General features: G+C 48.0%; 1 protein-coding gene across 4 annotated transcripts in view; it reads left to right on the top strand.

Annotated features, from left to right (window-relative positions):
• Window positions 1–18,828, top strand: part of PHACTR3 (phosphatase and actin regulator 3) — a 204,115-nt gene extending 185,287 nt beyond the window's left edge. For all 4 annotated transcript variants that reach the window (XM_043884710.1, XM_043884708.1, XM_043884707.1 and 1 more), the window contains 5 exons: window positions 9,111–9,166; window positions 13,317–13,378; window positions 14,420–14,560; window positions 16,053–16,129; window positions 18,251–18,828. In XM_043884710.1, coding sequence (XP_043740645.1) covers window positions 9,111–9,166; window positions 13,317–13,378; window positions 14,420–14,560; window positions 16,053–16,129; window positions 18,251–18,266 — 352 coding nt within the window. In that variant the 3' untranslated portion in view covers window positions 18,267–18,828. The remainder of the gene's footprint in view (window positions 1–9,110; window positions 9,167–13,316; window positions 13,379–14,419; window positions 14,561–16,052; window positions 16,130–18,250) is intronic.
• The last annotated feature ends 2,509 nt before the right edge of the window (window positions 18,829–21,337 follow it).

The raw sequence follows: 21,337 nt of genomic DNA, 5'->3' as shown, positions 1-21,337 counted from the left end.
GTGATGCGTTGTCTAGGAGTGAGAATTAGACTCATGGAAGCCGAGTCCTTCCTAAGGTAGAAGCCCCACCACTTATAGCTTCCTCTCCCACACGAGCCTGCGTGGCCATGTTTCAGCATCCCTCCTATACTGGCTCCAAGGCAGCCAACTCAGTTCTCCTAGAAAGAATGTTTTCTTTTTCCATCCATATTGAATCGTTTAAATCAATGTGTATACATTCTGATTAAATCACCTAATTACAGATACATGTTCACCTGGTTCGCATAGGTTTGGGAACACGGGACCTGTGTTCCTGACAGGGACCCGCTTGCTGACACGGGGCCCGGGATGCCGGCCACATGTGCTCGGTGGGGTCTCCTTTTCCAGAAGGACTGGGAGTGTCGGCTAATCCAGGCTAGGTCAGTGGAGGGAACTTGAGAGAGCTTTTCCCACGGTATAGTCATCTCTGTTTATGGAGAAGGAGGCTGTGACTGTGACATAGAGACCCAGCTCCCAGGGGAGGTGGTGGTGTTTACTTGCTCAATCATGTCTGACTCTGTGACTTCATGGACCAAAGCCCACCAGTCTCCTCTGTCCTTGGGATTTCCCAGGCAAGAATACTGGAGTGGGTTGCCATTTCTTTCTCCAGGGGATGTTCCTGACCCAGGGATTGAGCCCACATCTCCTGCTTGGCAGGCAGATTCTTTCCCAGTTGAGCCACCTGGGAGGCCCCAGGGGAGGTGTGTATTGAGGGATTTATGGCAAGGCGTTGGTGGCAGTGGTGTGGGGCTGGCGGCACAGGTCTGGCCCACCCATGGGGCAGGCAGTCAGGAAGGGCCGGAACTCCCGTGCCTGGACCCAAGCTGGCGTCCACAGGCAGAGTTCCCTCTTCACCAGGGAGCCCCAGCCCTGCTCTGCAGGTCCTTCCACCGATTGGACCAGGCCCACCTGGGCCATCTAGGACTATCACCCGCTTATGGACATTGACCTACAAAACGCCTCCACCATGGCACCTAGATGAGTGACTGATGAAGAACTGGGGACGGGGCCTCGCCAGGTGACCTCCACCAACTGGTGGTCAGAGAAGGTTGTGAACGGACAGGGTGGCGTTCGAGTTCATGCCATGACTGGATTTAGAGCTCCACTGCTTAATCGTGGCATGATTTTGCATCTTCTGAACTGATGTATGCTCCAGAGACCAGCCAGGTGGGCTTCCAGGGAGGATCAGTCTAGATATGCCCGTGCTTTTTCACATGTGCCTGGAGCTGTACTGCCAGCTGACCACGGCATCTCCACCCAGGCTCTGAGTGGATGCCAGAGCTCTGCCCTGAATCTGGCTCTCACACACGGTGTCCGTATGAGCTCTCCAGAGAACATCCTCTTAGCCCTGAGCTGTTGGGCAAAGGATAAATACCTGCATTTGTAACCTTGTGCTGTGCTAAGCTGCCTCAGTCATGTCTGACTCTTTGTGACCCCAGGAACTGTAGCCCACCAGGCTCCTCTGTCCATGGAATTTCCCAGGCAAGAATACTGGAGTAGGTTGCCATTTCCTTGGATCTTCCCAACCCAGAGATCAAAACTGTGTCTCTTATATCTCCTGCATTAGCAGGTGGGTTCTTTACCACCAGCGCCACCAGGGAAGCCCAGGTGCAACCTTGGTAAAGACCAAATCATCATCACCAGAGTTCACCCACTCAGCACACCCCAAGGCCAAGGGTTGGAGTGAAGGATGGGCCTCCTTCTCCAGCCTGGGATCTTCCTGGAGGAGGACAGGGGTCTGCCTGGGACCACAAGGTTTAAGTCAGTGGTGCCCCTGGCTCATGTGGGGAGACTTCGTGGGCTGTCACTGGGATGAGCCAGGCCCCAGCCGGGGAGACTTGCCCGCACCCCCTTGGACGCTCAAACAGGGCCATCAAAAACAGGACACAAACGGTTTCCCTTGGACACTCAAACAGGAGGGTCCAGAGATGTTAGTATGACTTGAGCCTGCAACCCGGGTGTGCAGTGGACGTGCACGCACAGAGGGGTTCGGCAGAGCTTTGTCGCTGAGTTTCCCTGAACATAAGTGTCTTGGAAATTGGTGGAAATTGACGCACCTTGTTTCATTCAGAACTTGACCAAGAATCACTCATTTCAGGAAGAGCTCCCCCATGGTGTCATCTCTGTGGGTGTGTGAGTGACCAGCACGGACCCCAGTCTCTCTGTGTTTGTAGTTGATGTTGTTGTCATGGCAACTGTTTTGTGTAGCCGCCTTCACCACATCACCTGATGTGCTCCTGTTGAACACTTGTGTGTTGAATGGATGTTATTGGATTAAAACTTCCCTTCTTCCTCCTGGATGTTACAGCCGGGTGTCACATCAATTTTTAAAAAGTATGCATGTTGGTGGACTGGAGTAAGGGAAATGAGACCGAATTCTTGTTGTAAAGAGGGTGTAGCATCTGAGCTTGTGGACCTGAGTTAGGAGCAGGATGGCTGTGCCTGAGGGAGGCAGTGTGGGCAGTTCAGTGTGAGGATCACAGTGCACAGAATCTGGGGAGGGGACCCCGCAGACTTGCTGACCTTGTGGGGCTTGTCTGGAGTTTGGTGGGGACCCCAGGTTTGAGGTCATGGTGGGAGCGGGGGGTCATGTTTCAGAAACATGACCAGCCTGCTTGCTGCCATGGGGCATCAAGGAAGCTGGGGGCTGGCAGAGGCTGGTGGCCTGGGGATGGAGAGACAGATGGACATATGAGGTATCGGCTCTAGAACCCAGTGGACTTGGAGACCCTTGGGGAATGGGAATGTGAATGTGGAACCAGAGGAGCAGAGGGTGGCCCTGGGGTCTGGGGTGAGTGTAGGAGTGACAGTGGGCACCAGCCTCTGAGTTACGGATGCTGGACAATGGGGACATGTGAGGAGGTGGGGTTGGGGTTCCTGGGTTGTGAGATGCCGTGATGGGGGGCCAACAGCCAGCACCTCGCTGGATAAACCCTCAGTGGGCTGATAATTCATTCTCACAAGGTAACTGCAAGGACAGAGGGGGCTAAGGTCTGGGAGTCTATTGTTCTCAGCATGGATGAGCTGCACCCCTCAGAGCCTGCAGCCTGGCTCTGGTCTGTCCATGGCCTCGTCTTCATGTTACCTCCTGGAGAGGGCTCCCCTCCCTGATTCTTGCTCCCCAGCCCATCCATGTGTCCCTGGTGGTCCCGTCGCCCGGACAGCATCTGTGGGAACAGAGGAGCTGTCTTCTCAATCACAGCTCTTGAGCCACACATCTAGTTCAGGAGTCATGGTGACGATGGAGTGAGACACCCCCTCCCCCCCTACTCCCCTCTGCTGGGGAACCCCGTCCCTGGCAGGGACACCAAGATCCTCCTTGGTGACTCAAGGCTGGTTGGTGAAGCAGGATGGTATTCCCAGGGAGGAGCTCCCAAAATAGCCGGCATCCCTGGGGGCGGAGAGCTGTCTGTCTGCCACTAAGGCTTTCCTCTCCAGGAAGGCGTTCTGCCTTGCTTAGGGAGATTGCGGCTCAGTTCCTGTCTGATGATGTTGTTGTTCAATCACTCGGTCGTGTCTGACTCTTTGCAACCCCATGGACTTCAGCATGCCAGGCTTCCCTGTCCTTCACTATCTCCCAGAGTTTGCTCAAACTCACATCCATTGATGCCATCCAACCATCTTCATCCTCTGTTGCCCCCTTCTCCTCGCCCTCAATCTTTCCCAGCATCAGGGTCTTTTCCAATGAGTCAGCTCTTTGCATCAGGTGGCCAAAGTATTGGAGGTTCAGCATCAGTCCTTCCAATGAATATTCAGGGTTGATTTCCTTTAGGATGGAATGGACTGGTTTGATCTCCTTGCTGTCCAAGGGACTCTCAAGGAGGGGTGTGCAAAGGACAATTCAGACATGGCCACTGACATAGACAGGCCTGGAGTGCCAGGCACCTGGTTGGTGCTTTTTGGGCCATTTCTCTTACCACACAGCAACCCCAACAGGTGCCTATTGTCAGTCCATCTTAGGAGAGGAAACGGGCTCAGAGAGAGGAACTGGCCTGTGCCCATAGACTGTGTGAGCCAACTCATGGAGATGAGTGTGCTTGGAAAGAGTCTGACTGTGCGCTGAGCCTCCCTGAGGGATACACCAGCTGCCGGATGCTCCTTGGGTGGCCAGCCAGGGCCATTTGTCCACCACTGGGCTCAGAGGTGAGGTTTGGACCTGCTGTCCTCAGGTCGCCTTCCCGCCACACCTGGTGCTCCCGAGAATGCAGCCACTCCCCTCCAGTGTGTATGGGAGGCAGATGGGGGTCACGGGGTCTCAGGACAAGGAGGGGATTCCTGGGGCTCCGCTCACTCAGGAGCCTGGTCCCATGGGTGAGGCAGGTGGAGTGTCCACGCGGGAGCGAGGCCACTGGGAGGTGTGGGCCGTGGGGATGGTGAGGAACCAAGGGCCCCCTCAGCCTGGCTGCTGCTCTGCGGAGCTGGGGGTGGGGTAGGGGTGCTGATGGATCTGAGGAGCCAGCTCTCCCATGTCTTCAAGGGAAGCTGATGTTTTTAAGAGTAAAAACTCCAATTTGATTAACATTTGTTTCATATTCACATTCTAAAAAGTGTCATGGGGGCAGCGATGAGGCTGCTGGATGGATTTGGACCACGGTCATCTGATGGGGGTGGTGACCAGGCTGTCCTCCCTCATCTCAGGTGGGCTCAGGGAGTGGGGAGCTTGCATATGACTTCTGAGGCTCCGGAGCCCTGATCCTGCGCTGGGGAAGGCTCCAGGCTGGACCTGGCTGAGGGCAGCAAGGGGGAGGCGGCTCTGGCCTTGGTTGCACGGTGACCTGGGAGACAGGGCCAGCGTCATGGCCAGCTGTGCACGCGTGTACTAGGTTAGGTGCAGCTGTGCTGCAGTGGAAACCCCCAGATCTTGGGGGCTTTACCTAGAAAAGGCTTATTTCTTGCAGGAGAAGTCTGCTGTGTCTGGGTGACCCTCCAGGGCAGCCAACCTCATGCACAGGCCAGCCTGACCACTCCATGTGGAGGCTCTGCCACCTTGCCATCTTGCCCACAGCCCCCTGAAGGGAGGCGGGAGCTCCCTCTCCTTGGGGACCACCCAAGGATGGGGCGGGAGGATAGGCAGGTGCCTCTCTTTTCTCCTGGTTTCTTTTCTTGGTGTCGCTCCCACGCCCACGCAGTGCTGTAACTGGCTGCCACGCTGTGCTTTCTCAGAGGGGAGAGTCAGAAATAGACTGTGGCTTCCCCAGTTCCAGGCGGCACCTGTTCATCACCCACAGCAGCAGCTTCTGAATCAGGAGGGAGCGGACAGTGTGGGCAGAGCTGGGGAATCCCTCAGAGTGCTGACCCTGCCCACCCCTCCCGAGGCTCCTCCCCTGCCCTCCCGAGGCTCCGCCCCTCCCCTCCTGGGGCCCCGCCCCCTCTCCCCCAAAGCGCAGCCAGCCTGGGGCTATGTCTTCGCTGGTCCCCAGAGAACCCTCTGCGACTGAGGCCCCAGGGATGTTTTAGCAGCACCCCTCCAGGGCCACACCAAGAACGTGTCACACGGAGGGAGCCCATGGTTTGCTGCTTTGTTCAGGCCACGCATGTTTGTCGGTGCCAGGCTCTGGGGTCTACACGAGGAATAACACCTGCTTACAAGTTTGTTTCTCTGAGCCCCGCCGATCTCATCTGTAAAATGGGCATAATCACGTTGTCTGTCCTTGACATTAAGGTCGTAGTCACTCCTGCTTTGGGAAGCCCCATCCCCACATGGAGAGTGGAGCCGAGTCTCAGGTAGTAAATGAATGGAATATTGTGTTTAATATGTATTTAGTCCAATGTGTATGATGTAATTTGGAGTTTGCAGTGTTCTTACTCTGGAGCCAATATCTCCCCTTGTCTGGAACACTTCACTGGCCTGTGACCATTTGTGGGCCTGGCTCCCAGAGGTTCCTGTCTGATGGAGATCCTTCCCCCCACCCCACCCCAGCAGCTCCACATCTCCTGTGGGCAGGTTCTGCCCTGTCCTTCCTTGGACTGCAGTCCAGGAGAGTCCGGAGGTGCTTCCAAAGACAGATCCTCTCCACCCCGCCCTGCCTGCTTCACACCCTTCAGCACATTTGGGGCTCCAGAGATCCAGACTGCAGGCTGGGTGGGCCCTGACCCCTGCCCCATAGGTGCACACACACCTTCACTCAGTCCAGTAACACTTAGGAGACCTTCTCTTCTCAGGACGTGTGCTCCTCCACTCTCTCCAGGCTCAGCAATCCCCACTTACCCTTCCGATCTTGACTCAACATCAGCTTCCCAGGCCTCGTGTGTGTCCAGGTTGGCCCACCTACCCCCTAGGCTATCATGATGCTGTAGGTTCCTCCTCCTAGTGCTGGTCACTATGGAAATGCAAGGTGGTTTGTGTGATAACTTCAGACTGATGCTGAAGCTCCAGTACTTTGGCCACTTGATGCAAAAAATTGACTCATTAGAAAAGACCCTGATGCTGGGAAACATTGAAGGCAGGAGAAGGGGACAACAAAGGATGAGATGGTTGGATGGCATCACCGACTCAATGGACCTGAGTTTGAGCAAGCTCTGGGAGTTTGTGGTGGACAGGGAAGCCTGGTGTGCAACAGTCCATGGGGTTGCAGAGTCAGCAACTGAACTGACTGACTGACTTGAGTGATAACAGACTGAATGTCTGTCCCCTCTAGAGCCTGTGTTCCCCGAGGGCAGGGCTGGGTCTAACTTCTTCCGGCCACATCCCAGGACTGGGCGTGTCCTCTGCGCTCACTAAACCTCTGACACAAGAGGCCTGGTGAACCCGTTAGTTCTCAGGCTCCTGAGCTGGGGTGTCAGGTACAGGCAGGTGTGAGTCCAAATGGGGACCCTCGACCTGCAGTACCACCCTTCCCTGTGATTGGGGTCCCCCAGGGAGCGGCTCTGGCTGCAGTCCAGCTGTGGGCTCCTGGGCTCCCTCTGGGTACAGGGGCAGGTTGCTGACAACCCAGCAGTCACATGTTGTTCACAGCTGGTGGACTGCCCCTTCTGGGCCATTCGGAGGTGCTTTGGGGGCCTGCTGTGGCCCTCACCCTGGCAGGCCTGCCTTTACCTCTAGAGCCAGCAGCGGAGATTATGGTGGTGAGATATCCACACCTTTCTGAGACGTGCAAGTTGGATGAAATGCCTCTCTGGGAACTCAGTCCATGATCAGCTGACAACCCACAGGTTGGGTTCTCTCCAGACATTTCTTGAGAAATCTCTGTCCCAAGCAAGCTTGGTATAACAAGTGTATTTGTGCATTTTCTCATTCAGTTCTCTCACCTGTGTGAAGATTTATTATTAGTCCTCGTTTTAGAAGAGAACACAGGGCTCCAGCAAGAAAAAGCCCTCCACGGGGGCAAAGTGAGTAGAGTTTTGGGGTACTTTTCATGCTTGAGGAGATGTATGGTCTCCATCCTCAGCTGTCCCTGTGGGTATCGTAGCTGGTCAGCTGGCAGCCCCTAAGGAATAGGCTCTGCACCTCGTGTGGATTCTCCTCAACACTGCCCAAAGTTTCCTGTTCCAGGAAGTCCTCCTTGATCACTGCCCCCACGGCTGTCTCCAAGCTCAGCACCAGAACAGTTAGGAGACACTGTCTAGAAATGTGAGCTTCTCAAGGCTGGTTCCTTCTTTTCTGCTATCTCTTAGGAAATGGACCTCCCCTGCCCCTGCCCCTTCCCTCATCCATCACGTCCCCACCCCTGTTTTCTCTTCTCCATGCCATTGCCCGCTCACTGGGATGATTGCTCACTTGCTGTTTGTCTGCCTTCCTCTTTAGACTTGAGTTTTCTAAGGGCAGGACCACTGTGTCCTGGGGCTTGGGACAGTGGCTGCTGCAGAGCAGGTACCCCCACCCCACCCGTCACTTAGTGAATGAATAAATAGCATCTGCGGGGGGGGGGGGGGGGGGGGGGGGCGGGTTTGACCAGGCTGAGGGAGCCCCACCCAAACAGCTTGGTTTGGTGCCTGCTGCTTGCCAGGGAGCGGGAGGCCCTGGCCCCTGGGTGCCAGCCAGGAGTTGTCTGAGGGCACGCTCAAGTCTCAGCAGACATGCAGACAAGATGTTAAGCAACCACCCACCAGCCAGCAGACACACAAAGCCCGCCTAGGAGCCGATAGCACAGTGTCGCCTTGAGTGTGGAAGGAGGAGCAGCTGAGCCCCCGGGGGCCTGGGCTTTGTGCTGGGACAGGGGTTATAAATAGGATTATGGCCCCGCATTGTGGGCATTCAGAGGCTCCGCCTGTCACCTCCCTGCAGTGGCAGAAGGATCCGGAAGTGGGGACGTTTCTGGCTCTGCCCCAGGGATAACATTATTGGAGTTACAGAAATAATTGGAGCTTGGCATTAATGTTGACTGGTTATGCCTCCCTCTCCTGACAAGCCTTTTATTTATTTATGTATTTCTTCTTTTTGGCTACGTCCTCCAACTCCCTCGATGAGAAGCCATTTAAAAGGAAATGATAATTTGTCCTCCTATCTCACCAAGCGGACTAGCAGAGCAGGCGGTGGGCGGGCGGCTGTGGGCGTGGCCGGCGCGCGCGCTCAGCCCAGGAGATTCCCAGCCAGGATTGGATGCGCTTCTTCCCTACGCGCCTGGGCTCCGCGCCCGCTAGAGGCAGGAGCTTCCCCATCGCCTCCCTGCAGGAAGGGTCGGGTGAGGCCGGACCGCGGCTAGAGCAGAACCCGGCGAGTGCCAGTGTTCGGGTCGCTGGGAGCTTGGGACACAGAAGCTGGAGACGCGGCTGCCCCCCCCCCCCTCCCTGCGCCCCCGGACAGGGGACCATCTCCTGGCTGGATCTCGGACCTGCGCCTAGGGAGCCGTCCAGCCTGCCGGGCTGGCAGCAGATCTGGACATGAGGAGCTGCTTGTCCGGAGCGGGAGCGGGAGCGCAGGCTGCCCTAGCCGCCCGGTGACAGAGGGCCACCTCCCTCCCGCGCGGGGGTCGGACTCGATTTGCCAGCAGGAGGCTGCCTCCGACGGAGGTCCCCCCACCTCCTCCCTCCTCCCGTTTTTTGGGAGGCGATCTTCAGGGGGTGCGCCAGACACCCCGTACCCTCACAGACCCTGGATGCAATTCGCCGGCAGCCACCATGGTGCAAAATGTAATTCTAGTGTTTTTCCGCAGACGACTGAGCCAAAGACCCGCGGTGGAGGAACTGGAGAGAAGAAACATCTTGAAACGTGAGTAGTGTCGGCCCCCTGGGGCTTCCCTCACGTGTGCTCCAAGGCTGCTGCGGGAACCTGGCTCTGCAGGCTGACTGAGCCCTCCTGTGTTCCCCTCGCCCTGAGCCACTGTTGGCAACTCTGAAAGCAAGCCCCCGGGAAAGTTGAAACAGCCAGCAACATCCCGTTGAAAATTAAAAAGGAAAAAGCTCTCCTGGCATCATTTAAAATGTCCCTACTTCGGGGTTATGTCATGAGTCAGCTCTCTAGATGGAAGAGAAATGATGTCCTTTGGCAGGCTGGGTTTCAAGCAGGTGTCGCTGGAAATTTGGGACTAGGGCTCCTCATGGTCACGGACATCACAGGCAGGTGTGGACAGAGTATGAAACCTACCAGGGAAGGGCTCAGCCCTCTGTAGTTCCCTCTGGGGGGAGTAAAGTACCAGCTCAAAGGAACAGAAAAGCCTAGGAAGTTGCCTGTGGCTTAGAACTCTGCAATTTTAGATCCTTCCCTCCTTCACATCCTTTGGGTTTTCCCAGGTAGAGCTGTGGTTCCAACATGTGTTGAGCACCAGCATGCAGGAAGAGCCTCCGTGGTGCAGAGGACACTGCTCCATCTCATTAAAGGCATTGAGGATTTGGGTGGTAGAACCCTTTCAAAGGTGTTTCCCAGATACTTCTGTCGTATCTGGTCAACAGACTTAGTTTGCGAGGTATTTTCTATAGCATGTCTTCTAAGGGCCTGGATTTTTAAAATGTTTTTCTCTCTTTAGGAGGGAGCACTGCAGACATTCTCTGAATTTGGTTTTTCATTCCATGAATGCCTTTTTTACAAAGTTAAGATAGTCCCATGGCTGACCTACTGTCCAAAAGTAGAAGGCAGAACCTCTGGTCTGAGTGTTGAGTCCTAACTGACTCTTTCCTCTTTCTTGACTTCAGCACCTTTATTAACTGCCTGGAAGACTCCCCCTTTTAAGGACTGTTGGAAATATTTAAACCTTAAGATTATGAATTTTTTGTTTTAGGGACTTCCCTGGTGGTCCAGTGGTTAGTACTCCAGGCTTCCCCTGCTGGGGGCACAGGTTCAATCCCTGGTCAGGGAGCTAAAATCCTGCATGTTGAGCAGTGCAGCAAAAAAAAAAAAAAAAAAAAAAGTGTTATTTTTAAACTTGATATGGTGACTACTATTCTATATTACATCAACTAAGCCGTATCTGAGAATTTCAAGAACATCTTTTCATGGATAGCTTGCTTAATCAGGTGGGTACATACAAATGTGAAGCTGTTACTGAATATTTGAATTTAAAAAAATTAAGTCACTGACTTATAAAGCTCATCAGTCACAGATGCCCCCTCAGGTAGTAATCTAAGACTCAAATGGGGCAAGTTAAAGGCCCAAGGAGTGTTGCCCTCAGCCTGGTTTGCTGCCCAGAGTGGGCAGAGGCTTTTCTCTTAGGAACCATTTCTCCTGTCAGTGGTCACTTCCTCTCTGCTCTAGTGGATGACCAGGTCCTCCCACCAGCAAGTGCTTATAATTGTGTTAGTCTTTGCACATAGACACTTAGACGTGAACGCCTGAATATCAGAACTGTGCCTGGTGAGCAGAGATGGCAGGTGGATCCCGGACTGAGGGCACTCACCTCCAGGGCAGGAAAACAGGCTCCCTGCTGCGGCCCTGACAGTCTCTTCCTTGCCACTCAGCCAGTCAGGTCCGTCCCTAGTTGAAAGCTTCTCAAGTGCCCTGGGCAGCATCCTTGAGAATGTCACTGCTGGTTTGAGGTGGGTGTTTGGTTTGGTTTGGTTCCGTGGAGATGAGGATCGACTGACTATATATGGTCCAGCCTAGAGCATCATCCCCACAGCCCTTGACACTGGCTTCCACTCTTGCTGTATTTTCTGCTTTGAGTCAATGGCTTAGAATATCATCACATTGTACCTGCTCCCCTGCAAATGGGGCCTCATGGCTAACTGTGACCATGTTGGAAGAACGCTTAGAACTGGGCTTGTGCGTTTGTGGATACGAGACTGTCAAAACACAGTGGCCCTCTTTTATATGGTTGTATTAGAAGTGGTCATTCCAAGGTGGGCCCACTCTGTGCCAGGCATTGTACTCAGGGCTTGCCTCTGTTCCCTCGCTGAATTGTTACCAGACAGTTGTGAGGTTTGCATGGCTGTTCCCACTTTCCTTGTAAGGAAGCTCAGACTTTGGGAGGTAATAGGACTTTTTTACATGAGTGTTGGCCGAGGGAAGGAGTGGAGGTTCATGCGCAGGTGGCCTGGCTCCATCATCCATGTTCTGACCACTGCCTAAGGAGCAATAGTGCATCTGACTATTTACAGAAGGTGCTTGTGTGACTGTCCAAGCTACTGGCACTATTTCCAGAAAATCTGGGTATGGAGGCTCTGATTATTTCTCCCTTGTTTTGTATAAAGCACAGGGCTTTCTGAGTCTGAGGATAAGAGATCTATAAACCCATTGCTCAGGGGAGCTCAGAGAGTCTGTGGCTTAGGCTCTCAGGAAGGACCTTGGAGTTGGCGCCCCACAGAGCACCTGGCCTGCAGGGGCACACTCCCTGGGCACCTCCACGACCCCTGCTGTGCTCCGATGACCTTGTAATGATGCTGATGCTGTCCACAATTTAAAAAACAGAAAGATCTGCTCTTGTTTCAGTGTTTCTATATGGAGGGTGTACTGAGGATTTGTTCATGGCCTGTTTTTAAGAAATATGAAGAATTATGGGACTTCCCTGGCTGTCCAGTGATTAAGACTCTTTGCTTCCACTTCAGGGGGCACAGGTTCGATTCCTGGGCAGGAACTAAGATCATGAGTGCCACACGGCATGGCCAACATTTTTTAAAAATCGAAAGAATTAGTTTCATATCATCATTTAAATCTCTTATGGTTAGCCTTCTATGTGGTATTTTCACATTTTTTTTTCTAATTGTATTATCAGCTCTCAGATGAAAGCTTATAACTGTGATTTCTTCTGGTTTTTCACTTAGATTAAGAACAGAGAACATAACAGGGATTGGTTTCTTTTTCTAAAACATCCAAATGAAAGATGAATCTTCCTTTTTAAAAAAAATTACTTAAAAGTACAATGGCTAGTATGTTAAATGCCCATCACCAAATCTCCTAACTGCACAGATGTTTAAAATGTTTCAAAGAAAGGCAGGTAACGTGAGCTTATGTTAACGGAGAGTTGCAGAATTTCCCTTCCTCAAACCTGGCGGTGATTCTAGGAGTGCTGACAGATGAGGGCTGTTTCCCAGGAATGGAATTCTGGGCCCCCTCCAGGGACCTGAGGCTTTATTTAGCAACAGAGAGAGCCAGAAATAGGACATCCATTATCTGGTATCCCAGGGCGGAGCTTACGTTTTACACTAAGACTCAGCATTCTGCTCCATTTTTAGCTTCCAAGTGTAGGTGTAAGCACGGCTTGCATGTTAATAGTGACACTCACTAGGCAAAACCAATTTTGGTGAGAGACTCAGGTCCTTTAAAAGGCAGGTCATGTGTCTCACTTCTGCAGTGAGCATCATCTGGGTTCCTGGGTATGTTTGGATTTGAAATGTATCCAGAAAATATGAATTCCAGGCAGGCATATGTTGCCCAGAATCTGAGGCAAATGTTCCTTATGTTGGTTGGCTAAAAGTATGAATCCCTTTTACATGGAAAAGCAGTGACAGTTCTAACAATATTCATTCATATATACTTGAATATATTGTGTGTGTGTGTGTGTGTGTGTATATAAAACTTATCCTACTAAAACAATTTTGTTTGCCATCTATGTTCCTACTTGTAAATACACACAGAGATGATATTTGATTAGGAGAGAATTGCTTCCTGCTTCTCCTGCAAATCAATGCCCAGCATCAATCTGTGTGGTTATTTCTAACACAGAAAAGGGCCCAGGAGAACCAGGCTGTGATGTTGGCAAAACTTTCCTTTATAAGTGTTTTTGTGGAACAATGAGACCATAATTCCCTGAGCAGTGATTGGCAAAGTGCAATGATATGGAAAAAAGTGTCACCTGCCAGGTGTCCGGAATTCCTGTTACACCTGTAGCCTCCAGAATGTCCAGATCTGAGCACATGTCCTTGCTAAAGAGGAGAAAGTCTCAACCTGATTCTTTGTTTTTCCCTTCTTTTGTTTTACTCTTTCACAGAAAGGAATGATCAGACAGAGCAAGAGGAAAGAAGAGAAATCAAGCAAAGGTTGACAAGAAAGGTATGATCATTTAAGAATCTCTTTCCTGAATATTAAGGTAGGAAAGACTGGGATAGGTGATGCAGGCCATCACTCTGTGATGCTGACCTGTGATTTCTTGGGCAACAGTGAATTCACTCACTGGACAGTGAAAAAGCAGTGCCTTTTGCATCAAGCTGGGGGTGACTGATGTCCCCGTGGACTACGTGCTCACCCAGCCATGGAGTACATGACTGCAGCCGTGTGGCCTCGATGATATTGCCAATTGTTTCTAGGAAGTCAGATGCTGACTGGGCATGCTCTTCATTTATTTGCGCTCTTTACACAGTGCTCAAGCAAAGCATGCCTGGATATCAATGTGTCAGGTTGCCTTTCACACTCCTTGGTTACCTTCCATTTGTCTAGAAGCTCCTGACTACAGAAAACTTCATCAGCTTCAAGAGTTTATGTCTGAGACTCAAATAGTTAAGTCAAAATGTACTATGGCCGATATAGGTAGCAAGTCTGTAAAGTTTGGTCTCCTTCTAAAGCCCTGACCATCTCTAAATTCAAGTCTTCTGGTGTTCCCTTTCTCTACTGTATTCTCTAATAATAATAATAATAGTAAAATCTTGTCCTACTTGAAGTTAATAGAATATCCTTTCTGAGCTTGAATTATGAGTGCTAGTAGTAGTATTTAGTATTTCAACTTTATCAGAAGCTTTTTTGGGAAAACCTTACCTAATGATAGTTGAAAAGCAACAACTGGTGCTGTAGAATTTTTCCTTAGGTAATTCATCCAGCTTTCCTTGAGTTGTGCCATGGACAGGGCACCCCTAGCTTCCTGGGGGTGTGAGTGCTCGTGACAAGATGTGTTAAGGGGAAGGGATTGTCATTTTAAGAGTGTATAATTTAAGCCCTTCACATTAGAGATTTTGTGTGTGTGTGTGCACTAGGGTTATATTTCAGCTTCAGAGCTTTACATTTATTTATAGAAGGGTCCTGGTTTGTTCAGGGTACTTGAACAAACTAAGAAAGCTAGTTTGGCATGTGAGACCTAACTATGGTGATCTTTTATTTTAGCTTAATCAGAGACCCACGGTTGATGAACTGAGAGACAGAAAAATTCTGATACGATTCAGTGATTATGTGGAGGTGGCGAAAGCACAGGACTATGACAGACGGGCAGACAAACCCTGGACGAGACTGTCGGCAGCAGATAAGGTACTGAGCAGACTTGTGCACGTTGGCTCATGGGTGTGTATGTGTCAGAAGACAGTGGGCACCATCAGCTGTTGAAATAAGGCTGTGCTTGACCGGATGTGGGATCACAAATAGAACCTGGGCTTAGGGTCGTGTTTTCAACTAAGGGATGGTTTTGCTCCTAGGGACATTTGGCAATGGCTGGGACATTTTTGGTTACCACCATATGGGCTTCCCTCATAGCTCAGTCAGTAAAGACTCTGCCTGCAATGCAGGAGACCTGGGTTCAATCTCTGGGTGGGGAAGAACCCCTGGAGAAGGAAATGGCAACCCACTCCAGTATTCTTGCCTGGAGAATCCCATGGACAGAGGAGCCCAGCAGGTTACATACAGTCCACGGAGTAAAAAATTGGACATGACTTGGTGACTAAACCACCACCACCACCACCACCACCAAGAGCCCTCAGGCTGCCTGGACTGAACCCAGCCTGCCAGGTACTTAATCCTCCCAAATATTCCTGAGAGAGAGGTGTTGTTATTATCCCTGTAGAGGTGCCATTGAACAGGTGACTGGGAAAGACTGGCAGGACTTAGACCTGGGAGTCTCTGTCTACAGAGTCTCTCCTACCTCCCCACTTCGAGTGACTTCCAGAACTTTTAAAGCATCCCTAAAGGAGAGGAACATAATACATTCAGCCATTGTGTGTGCTGAAATTGCTAATGGTTCCTTGTCTTCATAAGCTGAGTGTGACTCTGTGAGGTTATACATGAACGCACGTAAGCATTGCATCCTCTTGGAACAATGCAGACAGGCTATAGTTAGGTGCTCAGGGTGGATGTGCTCAGAGGAGCCCAGCCATGAAGGGAGAATTCAGGCATCTTTGGCAGCCTTTCCTTGCCCCAGAGGCTGTGTCTGATGTTTGTCTTCCCTGGCCTGAGAGTTTATCTGAGAGACGCACACGATGAAAATGGGCGTTGGGAAGCTGGAGGGCCAGATGAGAAGCCCTGAAAAGACTGAGATGCACATCTCACCCACATGTAACAAGAAGATTATGTTTCAAATGACACAAAATATAAATGTATGCCAAAGTTAGAATAACTTCTAGATTATCTAGTTGCAAAATTCCAAGTAAGTTCACCAAAACCTGAACCTCACTCATTATTCTGAGGTTCTTACAAGTGCCCTGAGCATGTGCTTGATCTATCTGTTATGTATCCTGGTGACATGGGACGGGGGTGGGGGCGGGGTCAAGGCAGGGGGGTGATATATTCCCACTCCAGCACAGTAAATAAATTCACTAAATACTTCCAGAACACCAGTTATGTACTAGGTTGGTAGGGCTATAAAAATAAGTAAAAGCCTAAATGCTAAGCACAAAAATTTTTTTACTCTATCACAAAATAACAAAGTCAGCAAGTATTAGGAATGACTATCAATCCACAACCATGATACTCATTTCCCATGCTAACTTTCTAAAGTCCTGAAAAATAATGTGCTGTTTTTAAATTCCAGGCAGCAATTCGTAAAGAACTGAATGAATACAAAAGTAATGAAATGGAGGTACATGCATCAAGCAAGCATCTGACAAGGTCAGATTTCTATTTGTATGAATTTCATGATCCTTGCAATATGGTACTTTTTAAGAGAAAAAAATGTCACAAATCACTATGTTAGGGTGAAAAAGAATTCAGTATGTCTGCAGAGAACTGTCTTGAAGACAGAATGCAACTCAATTGAAAGTGCTGTTGGTTCCTGTGGTTTCACATAGGGCTTGGCAGGCTTTCCTGGTGGCCCAGATGATAAAGAACCCATCTGCAATGCCAGAGACCCAGATTCAAGTCCCTGGGTTGGGAAGATCCCCTGGAGAAGGGAATGGCTGGTTACCCACTCCAGTATTCTTTCCTGGAGAATTCCATAGGCAGAGGAACCTTGTGGGCTACAGTCCTTGGGGTCACAAAGAATTGGACAGGACTGTGGGACTAACACTTTTGGTGAAGGGTGGGATGTAGAACAGTATTACACATTGTTTTATTTAAGTAGTTAATGTATATTTAAAGACATTAGTCTCAAAGCACTGAAAGTAATTTGCCTGTATTCCCCTTCTCTCATATTCAGAACCCGCCTGCACCCACCCCCTCGATTTATATGTAGAGGAGTGCTGTGAAATTACTCTCCGCACCAATCCCACTTGTTTCCCACTTTATTTAAGTTTATACTCACATCTTTAACACAAGCTCACGCTGCCCCGAAGGTCTTCCAACAGCCTTTGTTCCTTCAGCAAATATGTCAGTATCACTGTGTGCCATTCTTATGCTGCGAGTCAGCTATAAGTAAAGGAGGGTCCCGTGTTCAAGGAGCTTATATCCCAATGGGGACATGGCTGATTCTTCCATAATCAAAGACTTTTCATCCAAGGGGAATACACCCATAAACAGGGGTGGCACGGGTTGGCCTGCTGATGCCAGTGTGCTCACGGGTGGCATGTTCCCCCAGCACTTTCTCTTCCTGTCCATGAACAGCCATGATGAGGTTCTCACACACGTTTATCCTCAAAGGACTGCCTGATGTCACACGCCTTCACCTGCACCAGCTGTTGGTCATCTCTCCCTTGGGCTAGAGATGCTCAGGCCCCAGACACACAGAGAAAGGAAATCCTGAATGGAGATACTGCCTTAAGTCAAAACAGTGGACTCCTTTTCTCTTCAGTTTGGCACAAAGTGGCCACCATGGTTGTTGTTTATAAGATTTACTCTGTAAAGTGCAATGTGGCTATGGAATAGAAACCAAGCCAACAGAATTCTGTCCTATGAGATAGATGACTTTGAATATATCAAGGGAGGAAGAAGAGGTTGGAAGAGCAGGAAAAATGAAGCAAGTAGTTTGTTTAAAGATGTTTAAGGTTTCCCCCATGACTGACACACTTTGGGGTAGGAATAAATCATCTTACTTTTGAGTGTTCAGAACACTAAAAAGTGTTTAGGAAATAAACATTCTTTGTAAAATATTCAGAGTTATTTTTAATGTTCAATCCCGTGTTACAGAAAAAAGATGTAATTACTGCATATTCTATGTATGGTAATGTGAAAATATTTAATACATTTCTCACTATACATTATTAAAATATATTTACTAAAGATATGTACTTTCTCTCATAAGTCCTTGATAGCTTTTTTAGATGACAGAATTTTCAGAGTGAGCCCAAAACTTACACATCAGGAAATATTAAGATTTTTATACCACCACATTTTAGCATTCAATGCCCACTTTTAAAAGAGCAATGATTTTAGTGATATGAAATTTCAAGTGCATTAAACAGTACCACAAACACATTTTCAGTTCTACAAGAACAAAATTATAACTCTACTATAATATCCAATCATTTGTTAATCAGTTCATTACATCTGCTGATTCAGCAAAGCCCTGCTGTTTCTGTGAACTTCAAGGGCCTACCTAGCAGTTTTCAAGCTAAGTTTTAGATAGGCTTAAGAATTCACCATTCGATTCCTTTTGGGTTATGATGGGGCCTGAGTGGTGGGTGCCCTCTGAGGCTGTACACCACTGTAACCCAGGCAGGTCCATCTTCATGTCTTACATGTTGAACTTCTGCAAAGATTTTAATAGCAACAGAGTCATTTGTGGAAGGTTTTTGGCAATTTAAACTTTGAAATGTATAACCTTGTCTTTTTTTTTTTTTTTTTTACAACTTCTAGATTCCACAGGCCATAGAGATTTTCTTCTGAGAAGAATTGTGCTTACTTTTTGATACCAACACTGAACATCCATCAGGGAGCTTTCCTGAAGTTCAGCTCATTACTACCTGCTGTGTTTGCCAGAGGAGCAGGACCACACACACAGGTGAAATCCTGGCCACGCTCACCTGTGAGAGAATGACCAGAGGACACCCTTCACTCTCTGGGGCCTGAGGAGTGTCAACTGTTGGGGACAGGAGAAACCCCAGGGACTCGACCCGAAGAAAACTGTTGTTTGCCTTCCCGCCTTGTCTTGCAGCTCTGCGGTGTGACTGAGGATGGTGACGTGCGTGTGCAGGGTCACCACACTGAGGCTGTGACCAAGGGACATGTACGCAGTGTCTTCAGTACCATGTGCAAAAGACCTTTTTATTCTCATCACAATTAGAGAACTCTTTAAGTTCCTGTTATACAAAATGATTTACTGTATTATACTTTTTCTTTTTTTATATAATGTCTAACAAAAAATACAGCTGCAACATTTTGATTCCTGTTAATTTTGTTCTTTAATTAAATGACTACTTATTGCAGGAAATTAACCTGGGTGTTACAGTTTCTTGGGGTGGGGTAAGAGATTTTTTTAGACAAAGGATCTGTGGAACAAGTCAAATTTTATTATTTTTGAGCCATCAGAAGCCAAACACAGAAAGGAGAATTCAAACTTTGTGTGTGTTTTGTAAATTCTTTTAGTATTTGTGGTTTGTGCCTTAGGAAATCAAATTACCTTTTTCAAGTTAAGTTTATAAAGCATTTGAGTAATAAACCTAGAAATAAGTAACAACTTGTTGAAAAACTCTACTAAAAGGAAAATGATGACCTCTAAGAGTATTTTTAATTTCGTATTTGCAAACATTATTAAAGACTCTGTACAACAGAGACTTTACAATAGAGACAAAGGTTTAGATTGAGTGGAGCTCTAAGAGGATGTTTATCCCAGCACAAAGGTAAAAGGTAATCTTGGCACAAAGAGGGGAAAGTAAGTTAAATAAGAATAAATGTTCCCTGGAATATATTTTTACTTAGCCTTTGAGTAAGTATCATTGCAAAAATGAGCCTGCCCTCCTGGTCCCCTGAGTCCAGGAGCACAGTGCTTCCATCACGACGTTGGGATCTTGCAGAACCTGTGCCCAGATCCCAGCTCTGCACCACTCAGCAAGGTGTTTATTTTCTCTGCAGGAAGCTCTCCCACCTGCTCCCCACCCGACCCTGCCCCAGTCTCTCTCTCACACACACACCACCACTGGAATCTCTAAATGAGAAAAAGGAGGGGAAGTGTGTGTGTAAAGTACCAGCAAAGTGTCGAGTCCATCATGTGGGTGTGGTTGCCAGGTAGCCCTGGGGCAGCTGAATGTCCCGTGACTTCTCACCGCTCAAGCTACCTCACTACTTCCCAGGACCTTTCTTGTGCTGCTCTGTGGCTGCACTGGGTCAGGAGCCCACTGCTCAGCCCTTGTGGCAGCACTCTGTCCTAAGGGATTTGTGATCAATCCTAGATGCAAGCAAACATACTTTTAGTTTGTCGAACTGGAGTCTTTTTGTAAGAAATCAGTGTAGAGTAGAAAAATTCTAGCTCTGCCTCTTCATGCTGTGTAACCTTCTGTGAATCGCTTGACTTCGCTAAGCCTCAATTTCTGTGTCTATGAAATGATACCTAAATCCTTTCTAACTAGAAGCCAATCTCTTAATTTTATAAGCATTTATGTGTGTGTATATATATATATTATATTTATGTATGTATATTTTATATGTAAGCTGTTATTTGTGGCCAGTCAACCCTCTAAATACTTAATTTCTATTTTAAGCTACATATTAGCAGCTTCCTATTTTATATTTTATTCAATTTAAAATATTAGAGCCAACCTATATAAAAATAAGATTTCAATCTTCATCACATAGAACTATCCACATAATTGCTTTACTATGAAGCAAAAAATGAAAAAAGTTTCCTTATTTAGAAACCATTCTGGCCCCCAAAGCAAAAAGGATCACTGCTGAGAATATATCTAAACTGTAGCTATAGTTAGAGACAATCTGATAGATGGGGCAAAAATTCAGGTTTTTTGCCCAACTAAAGATGCACAACTAATAGATAAATAAAATTAAAGATTTATGATAAAGTACAAGATATCCAAAGCAGAGTTTGGTTTGGTCAAGACTCAACAGTTCTAAAATATAAAACCAGAAGACATTTTCATTATAATCAAAATATTTGCAAAGGTACCTAACTTCTACTACTGTATTTGTATTATTAATCATAAACTATTACCCTAAATTATATTTCCATATTTCATGTTCTTAGCAGGTATTTTAGAGGCTGAGATAACCTAAAACTGAATCAAGTATGTATGTTTACTCGGCACCTAAGTGTATGTAATCCTACACTAAGTAAGTGTATGACGTGGCATCTCCAGTCTCTCATCCTAGTTAGCTGGAGGAACAGAAATAAAAAGCAATTCATTAATCACATGATAATGGTGATATACATGCAAATGGATATAAATTTAAATTTACACATATTGTGTAAATCTGAAGAGAAAGTTTATATACTTAGGAGCTGAAGACTTAGAAAAAACAATTCTTTCTTATTCAATAACAATTAGATACAATATCTGAATTATCAGACTACTATTAGTAGTCATTAATAAGGTTCTTGTGCATTGACTTAAATTATTTTAACAGAATAAAATGACTATTAAAGTAACAATATTAAGTCATTAAAGAAATTATTTTTAAGGAGTTGAAAATTTTTTTTTAATTAGTAATTTTGTGACAAGAAACTGAATCACAGCCAGAAGCATCAAGTTTTAAGCCAGTATGTTAGGAAGAATAGTACATACTATGACTTTGTAAAAAGTACATTTACAAAATTTTAAAGGGGCTGAATGTCCCGTGACATTACATAATTTCTGGACAACTGAAATGGATTAAAAAAACACCTAACATAGGGGGTCCACCTTGTGGAAACACAAGGTAATTACAAGTCTAAAAGGTATCCTATTGCATAGCTGAAGTTTGAAAGTCAGATTTTAGCTATATATCCACAGTTCT

This window comes from Cervus elaphus, chromosome 23 (assembly GCF_910594005.1).
Source record: "Cervus elaphus chromosome 23, mCerEla1.1, whole genome shotgun sequence".
Taxonomy (NCBI): Eukaryota; Metazoa; Chordata; class Mammalia; order Artiodactyla; family Cervidae; genus Cervus; species Cervus elaphus.
The sequence above is the reverse complement of the archived record's forward strand: the minus strand, read 5'-3'. Positions and strand labels throughout refer to the sequence as shown.